General features: G+C 42.9%; 2 protein-coding genes across 2 annotated transcripts in view; one reads left to right on the top strand and one right to left on the bottom strand.

Annotated features, from left to right (window-relative positions):
• Positions 1-13,110, top strand: part of ccdc39 (coiled-coil domain containing 39) — a 30,391-nt gene extending 17,281 nt beyond the window's left edge. Inside the window, 4 exon segments of the mRNA XM_061745174.1 lie at positions 852-992; positions 1,116-1,295; positions 10,990-11,078; positions 12,918-13,110. Coding sequence (XP_061601158.1) covers positions 852-992; positions 1,116-1,295; positions 10,990-11,078; positions 12,918-13,110 — 603 coding nt within the window.
• Positions 13,111-16,256: 3,146 nt separating this feature from the next.
• On the bottom strand, positions 16,257-20,993 carry soul2 (heme-binding protein soul2). Its single transcript, XM_061745099.1, has 4 exons — positions 20,859-20,993; positions 20,657-20,783; positions 17,839-18,001; positions 16,257-17,734 (listed from the first exon to the last, which is right to left on the bottom strand). The coding sequence occupies exons 1-4, from the start codon at positions 20,970-20,972 to the stop codon at positions 17,563-17,565; spliced, it is 576 nt and encodes a 191-aa protein (XP_061601083.1). The 5' UTR covers positions 20,973-20,993; the 3' UTR covers positions 16,257-17,562.
• Between the last annotated feature and the right edge of the window lie 312 nt (positions 20,994-21,305).

Here is a 21,305-nt window from a genome sequence, read left to right as displayed (position 1 = left end):
CCTTCCTTCCTTCCTTCCTTCCTTCCTTCCTTCCTTCCTTCCTTCCTTCCTTCCTTCCTTCCTTCCTTCCTTCCTCCCTCCCTCCCTCCCTCCCTCCCTCCCTCCCTCCCTCCCTCCCTCCCTCCCTCCCTCCCTTCCTTCCTTCCTTCCTTCCTTCCTTCCTTCCTTCCTTCCTTCCTTCCTTCCTTCCTTCCTTCCTTCCTTCCTTCCTTCCTTCCTTCCTTCCTTCTTTACTTCCTTCCTTCTTTCTTTTTTCCCTTCCTTCCTTCTTTCCTCCCTTCTTTCCTTCCTTCCTTCTTTCCTCCCTTCTCCCATTTCTTCCTTCTTTTCTTTCTTCCTTCCTTCTTTCATCCATTCCTTCCTTCTTTTCTCCCTTCCTTCCTTCTTTTCTTTCTTCCTTCCTTCTTTCATCCATTCCTTCCTTCTTTTCTCCCTTCCTTCCTTCTTTCATCCATTCCTTCCTTCTTTTCTCCCTTCCTTCCTTCTTTTCTTTCTTCCTTCCTTCTTTCATCCATTCCTTCCTTCTTTTCTCCCTTCCTTCCTTCTTTCATCCATTCCTTCCTTCTTTTCTTCCTTCCTTCCTTCTTTTCTCCCTTCCTTCCTTCTTTTCTTTCTTCCTTCCTTCTTTCATCCATTCCTTCCTTCCTTCTTTCCTTCCTTCCTTCTTTTCTTCCATCCTTCTTTCCTCCCTTCTTCCCTTCTTCCTTCCTTGACCTGAAGACAGCACAAGGGGTAAAACAGAAATACACTGGACTGTATATGAAAGCCGTCCTGTGAAAGTGTGTGTTTTGCATCCATGCCGTGCTTCTGTGCATCTGTGAGAGTCCTCGTGTGCTGCTCTCCATTTCCAGGAAATGAAAGACACCTTGGAGGACCTACTGCAACAACAGGAAGAGAAGAAAGATGAGATAGAAATGAAACACACTCAAATCGTTAAACTGAACAAAGAGCTGGCCGCTCTGCAAGAGAAAATTAACCGAGCCGCCAAACAGGTTTGCTTTGCAGTCGTGTAAATATATTGACAACATCTCACAACCTTGCGTTCAAGAAAATGTTATGTATAAGTTCCAGATGGCTTGACCACTGTCTCTTTGTTTTGCCGTGCTGTTTGCTAGTGCTCTACTCTGACCAAAGAGATCCGCTCAGCAAAGTCCACCAAAGCAGAGACGCATGAAGAAAAAGATATTAAGCTTAAGGAGTTGAAAGAATTCAACAAAAACATCAACAAGATGTTGACTGAGGCCACGGAGGAGCGACCTGACCTCAGATCGGATCTGGAGAAACACTTCCTACAGGTGCAAACGTATTCATATTTATAAGAAATGTATCCATATCCAAAACCCCGCAAGTTCTACACAGAAAACTATGTTACAGCTCAGAAAATCACAGCTATAGCACAAGACGCTGCCAGAGGTCATTTTTCACTGCCAAAAACAAAGACCAACTATAGTGAGAGAACGGTGATGTACAGAGCTATGTATGAATGGAACTTACTTCCCAAACACTTTGAGCAAACTACTAGCATAAAAGAATTAAAATTATTAGTAAAGAAACATCTCTTAAATAAATACATATAAAACTTATTTAATTATTATTAAATGGTTATTGGTTTACTAAAAATGGTCATGGGTTCAAGTTACGATAAGTGATTATAACTTAAACGCATTGTTGATATGATTTTGTATTGTAAATGCATTATATCTAAATGTTTAACGGAATGACTGTAACCTTAATGTGAGTGTCAAAAGGAGCACTGGTCTTATTTGACAGAAATCTACAATATATTTTGTAGTAGAATTTCCTTTTTTTTTTTTTTTTTTTTACTTTTTTTCTTTTCTATGTTTCTTTTCTTTTTCTTCTACTACCTCTTTAGGTTTGCTTTTCATTTTTGTCTTGTATTGTATATTATGTGTCGGACCTCAGGAAGAATAGCTGCAGTTTTGCTGCAGCTAATGGGGATCCAAATAAAACTATAAACTATAAACTCCCACCTCGCCCTTTAAGAGGCAGTGATTACAGATCCTGCTTAAATCTAATGTTTCGACTTCCGGTGACGTCATGGTAGGAGAAGCTGCCTGATTCTCACGCTGCGGGGGAAAAACCCTTAAAGGCTAGCCAAATCAATATTTAAAACTTGCATCTCCGACCAAAAATAGTCCAAGATGTCCACCTCAAGAAAGAATGTCGAAAAGAAGAATAACTTGTCCCAAAAAGACGGGAAACGAGATAAGACGGACGCCGAAACGTGTACGGAGGAAAACATGGCGGCGGTGCTTGCAGAACTACGGGACCTGCGAAGAGAGCATGCGGAGGCCTCCCAAGACACGAAAGTAAGCTTATCCAGGGTGGAATCCACCCTGGGGGATGTTCTGGAGCGCACGACTATGTTGGAGCAGCGGGTCACCGACGTGGAACAGAGGGTGAGCGATGTGGATGATAAAACGCTGCGTCATGAGAGGGCCATCCACCATTTACTTCAGAGAGAGGCTAAACTGTCTGCCAAATGCGATGATCTTGAGTCAAGAGCACGAAGGAACAACCTGCGCATATACGGTGTGAAAGAGGGCGAGGAAAAGAATGATATGGCCAAGTTCGTTACGGACTTTTTGCGCACCTCATTTGAACTACCGGAGGAGACGGACCTGTGTGTGGAGAGAGCGCACCGCGCACTAACCATGAAACCAAAGGACCCCGCTCCTCCGAGATCTATCATTGTCAGATTCTCTGACTACAGGATTAAGGACAAGATACTTCAATTTGCCTGGAAAAAACGTGGGGTGACTCATCAGGGACAGAAGATTTTCTTTGATCAGGACTACACATCAGACGTGCAGAAGAAGCGCAAGCAGGTGCGAGAGGTGATCAAACAACTGAAGGAGAGAAACGTCAGAGCGCAATCCCCGTTCCCTGCCCAGCTGAGAATACATCTGGACTCCGGCGTCAGGACCTTCTCCACCCTCGCAGACGCGGCCCCCGTTCTCAAGGAGATGGGAATACATGTTAAGGTGGATGAATGGGAGCTTCTTCAGGAGAAGCTGCTGCAGCGCGGCTCTTCATCTAAGGCGCCGGCATCATCAAAGGAGCCGCAAAGGATGACAAACGCGGACCTGCGGACTTTTGTTCAGGGTGAAAAATAAAAAACTCGGATGTAAGTTAACTGTTTCAGAAAAAAATAAGACTGCGCTGGCTATGGACCAGGCATCTAAGAGATACATTTGGCTAGACTGTTAAATATTAAAAAAAAAAAAAAAAAAAAAAAAAAAAAAAAAAAATGAAGAAACATTTTTAAGAAGTAACAGGGTTTGTTTTTTTTTTTTTCTCCCCCCCTCGGTTGAGAAAGGGCTTTTATTGTTTTGTTTTATTTTGCTATAGCAAATATGCAACTCTAATCACCAATTTGGCTGTTAGATAGTTGCAGCAGCACTACGTGCGTTTACCCAGAGAGGTTATAGTCACAACTCTCTGTCCTCAGGGAAACTGGTTAGTAGGCTATGTGTTTTCAACCAGTTGGATGTTTGGAAGTCAATTTTTGCCTTTCTATGTGTGTATGTTCATTATTTACATCATGTTCGATGTTTGTTCTTATTACTTTAAGTGTGCAGTCAGATGCCGTATTGCAGACATTCAATAGGTGCATTATGTTGAAGCTGAAGATTTGTGGGGGAACAAAACTGAGAGACAAACTTAACTTTTTCTCATATGTAAATGAATAACTTGATCATTGTCTCCTATAATGTCCGTGGATTGAATCATCCCATCAAAAGAAAAAAGATACATAACCAGCTAAAAAAAATGCATTGCTCAATTGCCTTACTACAGGAAACTCACCTATCAGAAGGAGAACATAGAAAATTAAAGAGGGAGTGGGTAAATCAAGTATATAGTGCTTCATCAGGAAAAAAGAGGGGGGTAGCTATCTTAATTAATAGGACACTGGCCTTTTCTTTAGAAAAAGTTATTGAGGATAAAATGGGGAGGTTTGTCATGATAGTAGGTACAATAGGGGAGATGGAGATATCCATTTTGAACGTGTATGCTCCAAACGAATGCGATCAAAATTTTTTCAGGGAAATAGCAAACGTTATTGCTAGCAACGCAAAGGGCATGCTAATAGTCGGGGGCGATTTTAATTCCATACAAGATGGAAGATTAGATAGAATACCTGCGGAGGGCGGTCCCCAAACTAAAAAAACAAAGATACTTAACAATGTAATTTCAGAATCAGGACTCGTTGACCCTTGGAGATTTAAAAATCCAAAAGGGAGAGATTTCTGTTTTTTTTCAAATGTTCATAACAGCTATTCCAGGATCGATTTCTTTTGTGTATCCCGACAACATTTATATAAAATAACAGATTGCCACATGGAACCAATAACACTGAGCGACCATGCACCTGTTGTTTTAAGTGTGGATCTAGGTAGAGAAAACTTTTTTAGGTATTGGAGACTAAATGTTTCGTTACTGACTGATACAGGCGTAGTACAAGAGCTGAAACGTGACCTAGAAGAATATTTTGAGATAAATGATAATGGAGAGGTAACACCATCAATCCTGTGGGGGGGAGCTAAAACAGTAATAAGGGGGAAAATGATTCAAATTGCATCAAGACTAAAGAAAATGCGATTGGAAGAACAACTTAAGTTAGAAAGCAAAATAAAGCGGCTGGAATTGGAACATAAAACCACTGGGGCACATAATATCCTATTAGAACTTAAAGAAACTAGGAAGGCCTTAGATAAACTGCTCACATATAAAGCGGAGGGGGCTTTAAGATTTTCTAAACAACGCTATTATGAAATGGGCAACAGAGCTAGCCGCTTGTTAGCTTTTCAACTCCGGAAATCTCAGGCTAGCCGTGTGGTATCCAAGATTATGCACCCCTCAATGAAAAAAATAGTATCTCATCCAAAAGAAATAACAGATGCTTTTGCATCATTCTATAAAAACCTCTATGCAGAGCCTAAATTACAAACAAAAGATGACAATGCTGAATCTTTTCTGGCCAGTTTACACTTACCCTCACTGTCAGAAGAAGAAGCATCACACATGATATCAGATATAACAGAATTGGAAATTCGGGAAGCCATCAAAAAACTAAAAAACAACAAATCCCCAGGGAGCGACGGACTCCCTGGAGAATTTTATAAATGCTTCATAGATGACTTAGTGCCAGTACTAACAAAAGTTTTTAACCACTCTCTCTCCAAAGGCGATCCACCAAATACATGGTCGGAAGCTATTATTTCAGTGATCCACAAAGATGGTAAGGACCCGACACTTTGTGAAGGATATAGACCCATTAGTTTAATATGTAATGACCAAAAATTATTAACCAGTATTCTGGCAAAGAGGATGCAGAAGATTATAACAAAATTGATTGACGTGGATCAGACAGGCTTCATACCTGAAAGACAGGGAACCAATAATATAAGGAGAACACTGAATATTATAACATGTGCTAAGAAGCACATGCAAACTTCTATGCTAATCAGTTTTGACGCACAGAAAGCGTTTGACACCGTTAACTGGCAATTTCTGTACAAAACATTAGCCGCAATGGGATTCCACCAGAAGTTTGTAGAATGGGTAAGGGTGATATATACAAACCCAAGGTCGCGAGTTAGAGTGAACGGTTGTTGTTCAGACTTTTTTAACCTTGAGAGAGGGGTCCGGCAGGGGGACTGCCTCAGTCCCCTGCTTTTTGCCATAAATATAGAACCCCTAGCGGCATCAATTAGGCAAAATGAAACTATAAAAGGCATAAAAGATGAAGGTCAGACAGAACACAAAATTTCGCTCTACGCGGATGACCTATTAGCATACATCAGTGACCCAATCTCCTCTGTCCCTGCATTGATAAAAAATTTAAAGGAATATGGTGAAGTGTCCGGTTATCAGATTAATCAATCTAAGTCTGAGGCAATGATGTTGGTAGGGGATTGGCCAGCAAGTTTGGCAGGAAGCTTTAAATTTCGATGGTCTAACCAAGGGTTCAGATATCTAGGAATCATTTTAACTTCTGATGTATCGCAATTGTTTAAGGCTAATTATGGTAAATTGTTGGGTGAAATTAAAAACGATCTTACACGATGGGAAATCCTCCCTCTGTCCATAATAGGAAGAGTGGAAACTGTACGAATGAATGTGCTACCCAGGCTGCTCTTTATGTTTCAGTCCCTCCCCATAGAGGTCCCCATTTCTACATTTAAAAAAATTAACAGCTGGCTATCTAAATTTATTTGGCAAAATAAAAGACCCAGAATTAAATTTAAAAGACTGTTATGCTCAATCGCCCCTGGTAGGGACTCCCATGGCAAACAGGTCCTGGGTGACGGGCCAGACTAAGAGCGGTTCACAAAGCCTACCATGAAGAAGAAAAGACCAAGGACCGTTACGTCGCCCGGATCGGCGTCACCGGGGCCCCGCCCTGGAGCCAGGCCTGGGGTCGGGGCTCGTAGGCGAGCGCCTGGTGGCCGGGTCTTTGCCCGTGGGACCCGGACGGGCTCAGCCCGAAACGGCGACGCGGGTCCGCCTTCCAGTAGGCCCACCACCCGCAGGAAGGACCATGGCAGGCCGGTGCATTGTGGGCTGGGTAGCAGTCGTGGCGGGGTGCCTCGACGACCCAATCCCTGGACATCAACCCTCACAGTGGGGACATGGAATGTCACCTCGCTGGGGGGGAAGGAGCCGGAGCTTGTGCGTGAGGTTGAGAGATACCGGCTAGAGATAGTCGGGCTCACCTCCACACATAGCTTGGGCTCTGGAACCCAGCTCCTTGAAAGGGGCTGGACCCTCCACTACTCTGGAGTTGCCCATGGTGAGAGGCGGCGGGCTGGTGTGGGCTTGGTTATAGCCCCCCAGCTCAGCCGCCATGTGTTGGAGTTCACCCCGGTGAACGAGAGGGTCGCTTCCCTGCGCCTTCGGGTCGGGGATAGGTCTCTCACTGTTGTTTGTGCCTACGGGCCGAACAGCAGTGGGGAGTACCCGGCCTTCTTGGAGTCCCTGGGAGGGGTACTTGATAGTGCTCCAACTGGGGACTCCATTGTTCTACTGGGGGACTTCAACGCTCACGTGGGTAATGACAGTGATACCTGGAGAGGCGTGATTGGGAGGAACGGCCTCCCCGATCTGAACCCGAGTGGTGTTTTGTTGTTGGACTTCTGTGCGAGTCACAGCTTGTCCATCACGAACACCATGTTCAGGCATAAGGGTGTCCATCAGTGCACGTGGCACCAGGACACCCTAGGCCGGAGGTCAATGATCGACTTTGTTGTCGTTTCATCTGACCTTCGGCCGCATGTCTTGGACACTCGGGTGAAGAGAGGGGCTGAGCTGTCAACTGATCACCACCTGGTGGTGAGTTGGATGCGCTGGCGGAGGAGGAGGCTGGACAGACCGGGCAGACCCAAACGGATTGTGAGGGTCTGTTGGGAACGTCTGGCTGAGCCCTCTGTCAGGGACATCTTCAACTCCCACCTCCGGGAGAGCTTCTCTCGGATCCCGGGGGAGGCGGGGGACATCGAGTCCGAGTGGACCATGTTCTCTGCCTCCATTGTCAGCGCGGCGGCTCGAAGCTGCGGACGCAAGGTCTCCGGTGCCTGTCGTGGCGGCAATCCTAGAACCCGGTGGTGGACACCGGAAGTACAGGATGCCGTCAGACTGAAGAAGGAGTTTGGGTCTGGGAGGAGTTCGGGGAGGCCATGGAGGAGGACTTTCGGTCGGCCTTGAGGAAATTCTGGAGGACCGTTCGGCGCCTCAGAAGGGGGAAGCAGTACTCTGCCGGCACCATTTATGGTGCTGGTGGGGAGCTGTTGACCTCGACTGGGGACATTGTCGGACGGTGGAAGGAATACTTTGAGGATCTCCTTAACCCGACTGACATGCCTTCCACTGAGGAAGCAGAGGGTTGGGGCTCGGAGGCGTGCTCATCCATCACCCAAGCCGAGGTCACCGAGGTGGTTCGTAAGCTCCTCGGTGGCCGGGCACCGGGGGTGGATGAGATTCGCCCTGAGTACCTCAAGTCTCTGGATGTCGTAGGGCTGTCTTGGCTGACACGCCTGTGCGACATTGCATGGAGGAAGGGGACAGTACCGCTGGGGTGGCAAACCGGGGTGGTGGTCCCTCTGTTCAAAAAGGGGGACCGGAGAGTGTGTTCCAACTACAGGGGGATCACACTTCTCAGCCTTCCGGGGAAAGTCTACGCCAGGGTACTGGAGAGGAGATTACGGCCGATAGTCGAACCTCGGATTCAGGAGGAACAATGCGGTTTTCGTCCCGGTCGTGGAACACTGGACCAGCTCTATACCCTCCGCAGGGTGCTCGAGGGTTCATGGGAATTTGCCCAACCAGTCTACATGTGTTTTGTGGATCTGGAGAAGGCATTTGACCGTGTCCCTCGTGCCATTCTGTGGGGGGTGCTGAGTGAGTATGGAGTCCGGGGCCCTCTACTAAGGGCTGTCCGGTCTCTGTATGATCGAAGCAGGAGTCTGGTTCGCATTGCCGGCAGTAAGTCAGACTTGTTCCCGGTGCATGTTGGACTCCGGCAGGGCTGCCCTTTGTCACCGGTCCTGTTCATAATTTTTATGGACAGGATTTCTAGGCGCAGCCAGGGGCCGGAGGGGATCCGGTTTGGGAACCTCAGGATTTCATCTCTGCTTTTTGCAGATGATGTTGTCCTGTTGGCTTCATCAGACCGGGACCTCCAGCATGTGCTGGGGCGGTTTGCGGCCGAGTGCGACGCGGCAGGGATGAGAATCAGCACCTCCAAGACCGAGGCCATGGTTCTCGACCGGAAAAGGGTGGCATGCCTTCTCCGGGTGGGTGGAGAAGTCCTGCCTCAGGTGGAGGAGTTCAAGTATCTCGGGATCTTGTTCACGAGTGAGGGAACAATGGAGCGTGAGATTGACAGGCGGATCGGTGCAGCGTCCGCAGTAATGCGGTCGATGTACTGGACCGTCGTGGTGAAGAGGGAGCTGAGTCGAAAGGCGAAGCTCTCGATTTACAGGTCAATCTACGCCCCTACCCTCACCTATGGTCATGAACTTTGGGTAGTGACCGAAAGGACAAGATCGCGGATACAAGCGGCCGAGATGAGTTTCCTCCGCAGGGTGGCTGGACGCTCCCTTAGAGATAGGGTGAGGAGTTCGGTCACCCGGGAGGAGCTCGGAGTCGAGCCGCTACTCCTCCACATTGAGAGGAGTCAGCTGAGGTGGCTTGGGCATCTGTACCGGATGCCTCCTGGACGCCTCCCTAGGGAGGTGTTCCAGGCATGTCCCACCGGGAGGAGACCCCGGGGAAGACCCAGGACACGCTGGAGAGACTATGTCTCTCGGCTGGCCTGGGAACGCCTCGGGGGAGGAGGTGTCTGGGGTGAGGGAAGTCTGGGCATCCCTGCTGAGGCTGCTGCCCCCGCGACCCGGTAACGGATAAAGCGGGAGAAGATGAGTGAGTGAGTGAGTGTTATGCTCAAAACAAGATGGAGGCCTAAATCTTCCTAACCTGAAAAAATATTACTGGGCAGCCCAGATCAGATCAATGGTCGCATGGATAACTCAGGATAAGGACACCATTTGGGTCGAGATGGAACGGAGTGTGTGCCCAAAACTGCCCTTAGATACATTTCCATTCACGAGTTGTGAAATCTGGGGGAAGAACAAAATGCCAAACCAGTGGGTGAAAACTACTTTAAAAGTATGGTCAAGGGTGAGAAAAAAGATGAAACTCCCCACCTCGATATCTAGAGTAATGAGAATTGCACATAATGTGGATTTTCTCCCCTCTACACTAGACATAAGGTTCAAGAAGTGGGAAGAGAATGGTTTAATCTTACTGGATCAACTATTTGAAGGAGAAGTCCTGATGTCTTTTGAACAGCTACAACGCAAACACAATCTTCCAACCCATGACTTTTTTAAGTACCTTCAACTAAGGCACTATTTACAGAAACACAAAGAATGGGATGCAATAACTGCTTTGCCATCCAATATAGAACAGTTTTTTATGCAAACGATTAAGGGGAAAATTAAGAAAAAGATAATATCACACCTATATAGAATACTACAGGAAGAACTAACAGATAACAGCCTGGACATCAAGGAAAAATGGGAATTAGAGATGAACACCATAATTTCAGATGAAAATTGGGAAACATCATGCAGGGAGGGACATAAAACGACAAATAGCCCCATGTGGAAGGAATTTGAGTGGAAAATTAAGATGAGATTCTTTAGGACCCCTCTTATCACGTCGAAATTTGCTCGCACCTCAGATCAGTGTTGGAGGGGCTGTGGGCTAGTAGGAGATCATACCCACATTCTATTTGATTGCCCAAAACTACTAGGATTCTGGCAAAACGTAAAAGATGAAATTAAGGGATGTCTAAATGTTGAACTACCTTTAGAGCCATCTTATTTTATACTAGAAATATTACCAGAAGATCTAGATGATAATCAAAGATTGTTATTGAGAGTCCTTCTTGTTTCTGCTAAGAAGATGATCACGGTCTCATGGCTGAAGCCCCAGCCCCCCACAGTGACCCAATGGAAGGAGAAGGTTAAGGAGATTTTCTACATGGAAAACATAACAGCAAGGCTACATTTAAAAATGGATGTCTTCTCGATTAAATGGTCGCCAATTATTTCATATTTCCTCAACTGATGTGATCTGCTATATGTGAGAAGTGACTTTCTTTTGTTGTGGTATTCTTGATTTTTTTTTTATTAATTTTTTTTTATTTGTGGTTTTTCTCTCTTAATTGTGCACTGTGGTACATGTGCACTCATACCCCCTCTGCCTATGGACTACTCATCCTCATAGGGATTATGTGACACACGGACAATGAACAGATGCAGAAACCCACGGACTACTTCATGCTGACACCCTTGCTGTATTTTTGGCTTTAAGACTGCACTATATGTCTAAACTTGTTAAAAGAAATAAAAAGAAGTTAAAAAAAAAAAATCTAATGTTTCTTTCTGCTGCTCCTCTCAGGCCGGTCTGCCTCCTCCGTTTCCTCCCCCCACTCCTGCCGGCCGCCGGAGCTCCACCATGAACTCGGCCCCCAGCTCGGCCTCTCTCAGGTCAGACTCAGTACATTCATGAGGAAACATTTATGATGAAACCTCTGCTCCAGCCTGGAGCCTTTTCAAAAATGTTTGACCTTTTTTTTTCTTTTTTTCTTCCTTTTTAATCTCGACATTTCGACTTTTTTCTCGACATTTCAAACTTTTTCCTGACATTTCGACTTTTTTCTCGAAATTGTACTTCAACATTAATCTCAAAATTTCGACTTTTTTCTCGACATTTCGACTTTTTTCTCGACATTTCCACTTTTTTCTCGACATTTCCACTTTTTTCTTGGAAGTGCACAATGAAAAAAAAAACTTCTCCCAGTTATAACTAATATAGAAACATGCAGCATGTGTTTCTTCATTCTAAGGCTTATACAAGACTTTTCATTATTTGCGGCTCCAGACATATTTGTTTTTTGTGTTTTTGGTCCAATATGGCTCTTTCAACATTTTGGGTTGCAGACCGCTGCTCTAGACCCCATTTTTGAGAGCTGAATTTTGCTTGTTGCAAAAGTATTACTGGTTTTTGAGAGTTTTTTTGTTGTCTTTTTATCCTTGAAAATGTTTTAAATTACTCTCTATTCCGGTTTGGACGCTGTGCCCCTCTAGCAGTTTCCACTGGAAATTTGGAAACCTTTTGCCACCAGTTAGGATTAGTAACCATAGTAACGAGAGGTTTTTTGACGAGTGGGAGCCGCAGAGCGACATTTCTAAAAGTCAGATAATACCGAGATTGAAACCCCAAATCCCAGATGAGTTGAAGAGGAGACATCATGTATGTTGCAAGAGGAAAAACAGAGAGAGAGAAAGAGGAAGTTTAAAAAATGTTTTCCCTTGATCAATGTGGGCAACAAATTAGACGGATGGGTTTAGAGCACCAACTAACACCCAGCCAGAGCGTCAGGAATTCAGTTTTATGTGTTTCACTGAGCAGCATCCAACATTTAAACAGTTAGTCAGTTGTCGAGAAAAAGGTCAACATGTCAAGAAAAAAGTCGAAATGTTGAGAAAAAAGTCAAAATGTCGAGGAAATAGTCAAAATTTTGAGGAAAAAGTCAAACGTCGAGAAAAAAGTCTAAATGTCGAGAAAAAAGTCAAAATGTCGAGATTAATGTTGAAGTACAATCTCGAGAAAAAAGTTGAAATGTTGAGAAAAAAGTACAAATGTCGAGAAAAAAGTCAAAATTTTGAGAAAAAAGTCGAAATGTCGAGAAAAAAGTCGAAATGTCGAGAAAAAAGTCGAAATGTCATTAAAAAAGGAAAGGAAAAAGGAAGAAAAAAAGAGAAAAAAAGGAAAAAAGAAGAAAAAAAGAAGAAAAAAGAAGAGAAAAAAGGAAAAAAAGAGAAAAAAAGAAGAAAAAAAGGGAAAAAAAAGGTCAAACATTTTTGAAAAAGCTCCAGGAGCCACTAGGGCGGCGCTAAAGAGCCGCATGCGGCTCTAGAGCCGCGGGTTGCTGATCCCTGTTCTCCAATAATAAACCCTGAATCACCAGGGACCTGAGTGAGCGAATCAACACGAAGACAAGAGCCTTCAGGGAGGGAACTAGTACTAAAGGGAGGTGTGCAGGAAAATCTGGAGAGCAAGTCCAACAGAACAGTGGACTAGATGTGTGATCAGAGATGACAAAGAGCACAGGCTTCAGGCAGGAGGAGGATCAGGTGGATGGAAGTGTGGAGCCTGAACCTGGTTCTCAGCTCCTCCTCACCTCAGCCAAACGGACCTCCCAGCTGTCTCCTCCTTCACCTCCATGGTGGATCTTACTGCTGCTCTATCGTTGTCTCTAACCACATCAAACTGAAGGGAAGTGAAGACTGTACATTTGAATCTTTGGTGTCTTTGTACTGCAGGTATCCTGGTTCCTCTGCCAGTGGCAGCCCCCGGGTCTCTCCACTCTCCCCCCCCGCGCTGAAGGTGGTAGACCTGGGCTTGGATATATCTGTCACCCCCCCGCGCTCTCACACTACGTCCAGGAGTTCCAGCCTTGCAGGCAGCGGCAGCAGCAGCAGCAGCAGCAGCTGGAGGACGCCAGACAAGTCCTAGTTGTTGCTTCAGTTTTTTTTTCTTTTCACTTTTACATTTTCTTTTTCTCCCACTATATACTTAAAAATATTTTGTGTTCATATGGAATTCAGTTTCTGATGTTAAAGACAGTTATTTATAATCTTAAACTTTTCTGACACAAATGATAAAAGCATAACTTTAAAGAAAACATTTGGTTCTTTTCCCTTATGGTTCCCGATGGTTTGCCAGTTTTCCCTGTTCAGAGTTCAGAGTTCTATTAAGCTGATATGCATTTTTGTTTGGGGGCGTAAACATGTTTAACTGTGAGACTTTATGTTGGTGGGCTCAGCAATATGTGGACATGACATGTGGTATGACTGCCCAATGTTCCCAGCACCAATAAAGTTATTTACATCAAAGCTAAAGCGTTCCTGAAGTTTAAAAATAAAAAAAACAAACATACTAAATAGAAAAAACATGCTGCAACGCAATCACAAATTCCTCTTCTACGAATCATGTCATCAATATATATATATATATATGTATATATATATATATATATATATATATATATATATATATATATATATATATATATATATATATATATATATATATATATTAAGGGAATATAGCTAATGTCTAAGCTTTATCAAAAAGGATCGTTTTGAATCTAGTCTTGAGATAGTTATAATAATAATGGATTACATTTATATTGCACTTTTCTTGGACACTTAGGGCCTGATTTACTAAAGGTTTGCGTGCGTAAAAACGTGTGCAAACTTGACAGCACCCGCAAACCAAAGTGCCAGCTGATCTACTAACAGCGTGCAAAGAGGACTGCGCCTCTCAAATGCGCAAAATAGCACACGCAATTCATTTAGTACTTTTGCCCTGATGAATAATCAATATGGGGCGTACCCGCCAGAAATCGCTAAATACTGGGAGGGGAAGATGCAAATTGGTCCATTTACCACGCGCAATGAGATTTACCAAGCCTGAAAGTAATTGCGGGGATTGTGATTGCGTCTGTATTTAATACGTTCAAAAGGAAGGTGCTAATCTCCACATGCAAAAGGAGAAATATTTTATTTGAATGTTAAATCGAGTATTATTCAGCAAAAGGTTGCCACAGGAGGCACATTCATTTTTTTATTTGTGATAATAAATAAATCACGTGTTTTCATGGAGAAAAAAGTGTTTCTTATTGTGCGCCTATACTTGTTCTGCAGTTGTCATACCCCGGTGTTGTGCCGTATTCAGCACCCCTGCCGTGAAAAGCACCCCCTCGTCTGACAAAAATTATATTCTCATTCCGTGTCACGTTTTGTTTAGCGTCCAGTTTTGTGTTAATGATTCATGTTTAAATGCGCTCATTGATTCCACAATAGTCATACTTTCCCACAATCACAGTCACAGATAACAAAAATCGGGTAAATGGTTATTGATGTCATTAATTAATAGCCTGCTTACTGTGTTGTCTTCCATAATATTTGTAAATATATATAATATAAACTCCTAAGTATGTGTTTGTGTGAGTGTATATATAAATATATTGAAGTGTCAGTGTGTTGTTTTTTTGCTTGGTCTACTTATCATTGAATATACGAGGGGGTGCTTTTCACGGCAGGGGTGCTGAATACGGCACAACAATTTGCCTCTTCCACTAATATCTCTGTAACTCCAACTCATCAAATTTCATTTTGCGCTTGCGACTTTATCCTGCTTTCCATCCAGACTCTCCATGGCGCAAAGTTTGCGCCGCAAACCGTAAGACACGCAACACCTCATTTAAATACTGAGGTTTGCACCTGTTATCAATTGCGCACGCAATCTTAGTTGATCTCCCGCAAAACACACAACAACAGCACGTGCAAACTTTTTCAGTGCACACGCAATTTAGTACTTTTTATTTAGGATCTTAGTAAATCGGGCCCTTAAAGCGCTAGTCAGTGTATTTAAAAAAAAATTGTCCATCCATCCATCCATCCATCGTCCGCCGCTTATCCGTTCGCGGGGGCAGCAGCCTCAGCAGAGATGCCCAGACTTCCCTCACCCCAGACACTTCCTCCAGCTCCTCCGGGGGGAGTCCGAGGCGTTCCCAGGCCAGACATAGTCTCTCCAGCGTGTCCTGGGTCTTCCCCGGGGTCTCCTCCCGGTGGGACATGCCTGGAACACCTCCCTAGGGAGGAGGGACATGCCTGGAACTCCTCCCTAGGGAGGAGGGACATGCCTGGAACACCTCCCTAGGGAGGAGGGACATGCCTGGAACACCTCCCTAGGGAGGAGGGACATGCCTGGAACTCCTCCCTTTCTAGAAAGTGTTACCAAATATTCTTACCCGCTGCATAAGTAAGAATACAATACAGCCTCTGATTATGTTTTGATGTTGAGTGTTGTCTTGGGAAGCCCAATATGAGAGATATGGGGTCCATCTCCAGTTTTAAACCCTATCTTTTCTATTTCATATAGCACATTAGACCAATACATTTGCAGTTTACAACATGACCAAAAACAAGGAGTTAGGGTACCAATTTCTATCTTGCACATGGTTGAGAGAGTAGGATTGAATTGATGTCTTTGGATACCCATACAGCTAATAAAATGCACTGAGTGGTCAGCAGATACAACACATACAGATACAAGACATTTATTCAGTGCCGACAACCTGCTGAATCTTTCCGCTCCTCCTCTGACGAGTGGTACAGGTCCACTGATGAACACAGAGACCTCACAGTCCGATGAAGTCCTGTTTCAGAACCTCAGTTGCCTAGACACATCGTTTGACCCTGTGTATATATACATATGTGTATACAGGACTGTCTCAGAAAATTAGAATATTGTGATAAAGTTCTTTATTTTCTGTAATGCAATTAAAAAAACTAAAACCTCATACATTCTGGATTCATTACAAATCAACTGAAATATTGCAAGACTTTTATTATTTTAATATTGCTGATCATGGCTTACAGTTTAAGATTAAGATTCTCAGAATATTCAAATTTTTTGAGATAGGATATTTTAGTTTTCTTAAACTGTAAACCACGATCAGCAATATTAAAATAATAAAAGGCTTGCAATATTTCAGTTGATTTGTAATGAATCCAGAATGTATGACATTTTTGTTTTTGTAATTGCATTACAGAAAATCACAATATTCTAATTTTCTGAGACAGTCCTGTAAACACATGTATATGGAGGAGGGCGGGGGTGTATTGAAGTTTGCAGATGACTTTACTCTGAAGTGAATAACAAAACCCCCAAGCTGCACGTCTTGGCTCCTGCAACAACCGGTTCTACTAGTAGTTACCTGAACGGGAAACCTTCAAGAATTTCCTTCAGGGAAGACTTTGGATAAACTTCCTGTTCATTAGTTAAACAATAACATGAACATACCAGATAAAACATCTCCAAACATCAAATGTATAGTTTCACGTACAGAAACGTTGTATTGGTATGTCTTTAATTTCCTTTTACGTTGCAACAAGCAGGAGCAGTCAAGTGATTAAACAAGATCATGTGTGAACACAAAACGAATGGAAAGATGGTTCATTTTCAGCATTACATAACAGCTGGTAAATACCAGAACTCAGATGAAACAGTTTCCAGCCTAACCACCTGTCTGCTGGGTACAGCATATTATTTTCAGAAGGAATGCAGCGAGGTGAAACTAACACAGGTGGTTTCTCAGCGGTTTATTGGAACAACATAAAGGCAAGGCAAGTTTATTTGTATAGCACATTTCACGACTCTGGCGGCAGCGTTCTGGATCAGCTGCAGCTGCCTGAGAGATTTCTTGTTCAGGCCTGTAAAGATGCCATTGCAATAATCCAACCTACTGAAAATGAATGCATGAATAAGTTTTTCCATGTCTTGTTTAGACAGAAACCCCTTAATTCTAGCAATGTTTTTCAGGTGGTAATAGGCAGATTTAGTGATAAACTTTAGATGGCTGTTGAAGTTCAGGTCTGAGTCAATAATTACACCAAGATTTCTGGCTTGATTTGTAGCTGTCAATGACATGGAGCCAAGGTGAGCGCTGATCTTTCCCTTTCATTGTTAGGGCCAAAAATGATCACCTCTGTCTTTTCTGCATTTAGCTGGAGAAAATTCTGGCACATCCACTCATTGATTTGATGAATACAGTTACTCAATGAGAGTAGGGGACTGTAGTCATGTGGTGACACTGAAATATAGAGCTGTGTGTCATCGGTATAAGTATGGTAGGAAATGTTATGATGTTCCATAATCTGAGCTAGGGGTAACATATAGATGTTGAATAGAAGCGGTCCGAGAATGGACCCTTGAGGAACCCCACATGAGATGTTGGTTCTCTTAGACTCATGGTTTCCAATTGACACAAAAAAGGCCCTATCTTGCAAGTAAGATTTGAGAAGGAAGAAGGAAGAAGGAACAAGGAGTATTAGCTGAAGCAAAAGTATGATGATCATATGATGCGCAGCACGGGTTTGGTTGAAGCCTCATCTGGTGTCAGGCAGCGTAGATCCAGATTTCATTGTGATGAGTAAGTGAGAAATATGAGTCATAGGCAGCTCCGACAAAAGAGTTGGAATTGTAAGCTTTTCCAGCTTCAGCCAAGGCCTCACGAAGAATCTTGGCATTTTCCCGACCGCTTTCTATGCTTGGCATCCCACCGAACGACCTTAAAGAAGAAGAAGAACCTTTATGGTTAGAGTTGTCATTTACTTTCATGTCTGTCTTGCCTGTACCATTCTTGTCCATCCTCAAATCTTCACTGGACCTCACCTGACATACACGGTGGTTGCATCTCTGTGCTGAAGAGTGACTGATGTGTCAAGGATTTCTGGTTTTAATCCCGGATGGACGAACCAGGACATGGACACGTCAGGGTTATCTTCATCGCCTGTCACCGTGAGCAGTGCAGGCCAGGCGTCCTGGATCTCCTGACCTGCAAGACACAAACAGGGTTGGACACGATGGGTAGACTTTATACACCGATGGGCGTGAGGTTGAACCCAAGAATAGCACAGGTCGAGGTCGGGGGAACAGTTCAATATATTAGCCAAAAATAAGGTGGTACAAGCCAAAGCTGAACGTGGTAGTCCACAACCTGAGCAGGCCAAAAATCAGTCCTTCTTAAGCCTGAATTATGGTTCTGCGTCAACCCAACGCAGAGCACACGCCGTCACCGTGACACCGTCATGAACCCTTCGGACTTCTCCGTCACTCCATTTTGCCGCGGTGCAGTACCCCCCGTGACCGCTAGTTAGCGATCTTTTCCTGAATGGTTTATCCGACTTTTTCCGGTCACAGTAAATCAAAGAGATAGGGACAACTATTGTGCAAAAAAAAACAAAACAAAAAAAAATCACACATACACGAAGAAAAGAGCCCTGAAAGTTCACGACTGCTTCAAACCGGAAACCGGAAATGCGTTGCTACCAAGCGAACCAATCACAGCCCTCTCCGTCTGCGTGTGGTCTGCGTCGCCTCGAAGCGTAGTTACAATTTTTGGGAGGTGACGTCAGTGACGGCGTCAGTGACGGCGTGTGGTCTGCGTCGACGCGTACCACACGCCGTAGGCACGGCGTCGTTTTGACACAGAACCATAACTCAATCTTTAGAAACCTTCAGGCACGAAAGGAGTAGTAAGGAACAGGCAGGGTCGAAACCAACAAGACAATCCAGAGAAAACGGGTAGAAGGCTTTGCATGGAGCTAAAACAGACAATCAGGGTGGAAGAAGTGGGTTTATATCTGGTGAAGGAGCACAGGTGGCAGGTAGGGGCTCAGGTGTGTCACACCATGGTGGGCTTGTCTTGTCTTGGGTCTTTTTTGTCTTGTTATTTCCTGTTTTATTTTGAGAGAAGTAACTCTCTTCTCGTTTCAGGTCACTTGCCCTTCCTCATGTGTCACCGGTCTGATTGTCTTTCCTGATTCCTGATTGTGTTCACCGGCTCCTCATTGCCCTCATGTGTTCATATAGTCGGCGTCTCCCCTGGTTTTGTGCCAGTGTGTTGGTCTTGGTTCAAAACCAAAACAAGGTCAAACTGGTTTAAACTAAACAAAAGAAGACACGTTAGCTCTGATACTTCCAAGGTCTGAACAGAAAACGAAAGCTCGTGTTACTGGAAAATTAAACCCGTTTTAAGAAAACAAACCAGGATATATTGTTTAAAGAAATAAAATATTTCTGACAAAGAAAAATCATATATCCAATATGCTTTCAGACTTTAGTCTCAACACATTGAATATTTTTTCTTTAGGAATACTGAGAGTAAATCTATCCTTTTACATACTATCTTTCCCCCTGAGGTCATGTGTTTCACAGTAATACAGTTACTCCTGCAGTGCTGAGTGATGTCAATCTTCACATCACAAACACAAATATTAAGACTTCCAAAGCAGAGTTAGCCAATATGAACTAAGAGGAACATTTATGTTCAGGAAAACAAAGACAAGAACCAACGTTAAACAACGATGATCTCAGTGACAGTAAATCTGTGGAACAGCTGAGATACAGAAATGAAAATATGTAGCATGTTATTACAATTCAAAAGCTCCTATAAATACAAACTGATTAATACATATAAAACTAAGTTTGATATGTATATGTATGTATGTATGTATGTATGTATGTATGTATGTATGTATGTATATATATATATATATATATATATATATATATATATACATATGTATATATATATATATATATATATATATATATACAGTATGCGTGTGTTTGTGTAAGTACAGTATGTGTATGTGTTTATATGTGCTTATATATATATATATATATATATATATATATATATATATATATATATATACTGTATGGAATGATATTTAGTAATGATACTTGGAATATGCTGTATGTTTGTGTTCAGTTATTTTGTTTATACTCGGACAACTTGTCATATGGATTTATTTATGTATTTTGTTTCATTCTCTAAACCCCAAATGCATTAGTTTATAAAAGCTAACTTTTTTTTTCTTGTGTAAAGGGTAGGCGTCATAAGCTTAGGCTTCAGTCTACACCTTTTGGTCCTTGGTTTTTAGTTAAAATTGTATATACAGGACTGTCTCAGAAAATTAGAATATTGTGATAAAGTTCTTTATTTTTTGTAATGCAATTAAAAAAACAAAAATGTCATACATTCTGGATTCATTACAAATCAACTGAAATATTGCAAGCCTTTTATTATTTTAATATTGCTGAATATTGTAATTTTTTTAGATAGGATATTTGAGTTTCCTTAAACTGTAAGCCATGATCAGCAATATTAAAATAATAAAAGGCTTGTAATATTTCAGTTGATTTGTAATGAATCCAGAATGTACGACATTTTTGTTTTTTTAATTGCATTACAGAAAATCACAATATTTAAATTTTCTGAGACAGTCCTATATATATATATATATATATATATATATATATATATATATATATATATATATACATATATATATGTATGTATATATATATATATATATATATATATATATATATTTACACCTGTACTTTGGGTTATTTGTTTTGTGTAAATTGAAAGGAACAATAAACTAAACTAAATAGTCTGAGGTTACAGATCTTGACCCACCTGCTTCCTTCTGTCTTTCACAGAAATTCTTCAGTCTCTGGCTCGCAGCAACGACTTCAGTGGCTGCTTTCCCGTCCACTTTGGTGGTAATCCAGTCAGTGGCGGCGTAAAGACGCACCTCAAAATCCTGCACACAGGAGGAGCAAATCTCTTAATAATACTCCTAAAGGAAGGCACCGTGAGCACTGGCGTGTGAGCTCACCTTGTTGGTCTCCTCAACTTGGTAGGAAGGACACTTCTTCTGATGGCAAAAGTCTTGTCCACTGGAGAAAGAAACTAGGACAAGAGCTACGAGCACAAACAGCAGCTGCTCCATCTTTGCAGCCTCTCCAGAAGTACTGCAGCCTTCGTCCTGATGCATGAAACCCATCATCATATCTCACGTTACCAGATTATCAGGTTTTACGGACCCTCCCACATTGCTCCTCTTCTGCCTTCAGGGCAGATGAAGGTGTTTGCTGGCAGACTTTCACCTGGGCGTCTTTCCAAAAACACTACAGACACGACTTTATCAATATTGGCATTTGAATGAAGCATTAATCAATGAAATTCAAGTGAATTTGTTTTATACCACCCTAATTTAGTCTAGTTTCTGGTAGAACCCGAGTCATCAAGGGCAGACCACAGCCTCTGTCAGCCTGACACAAAA

The sequence above is a fragment of the Cololabis saira genome, chromosome 17 (genome assembly GCF_033807715.1).
Source record: "Cololabis saira isolate AMF1-May2022 chromosome 17, fColSai1.1, whole genome shotgun sequence".
NCBI lineage: Eukaryota > Metazoa > Chordata > Actinopteri > Beloniformes > Belonidae > Cololabis > Cololabis saira.
The sequence above is the reverse complement of the archived record's forward strand: the minus strand, read 5'-3'. Positions and strand labels throughout refer to the sequence as shown.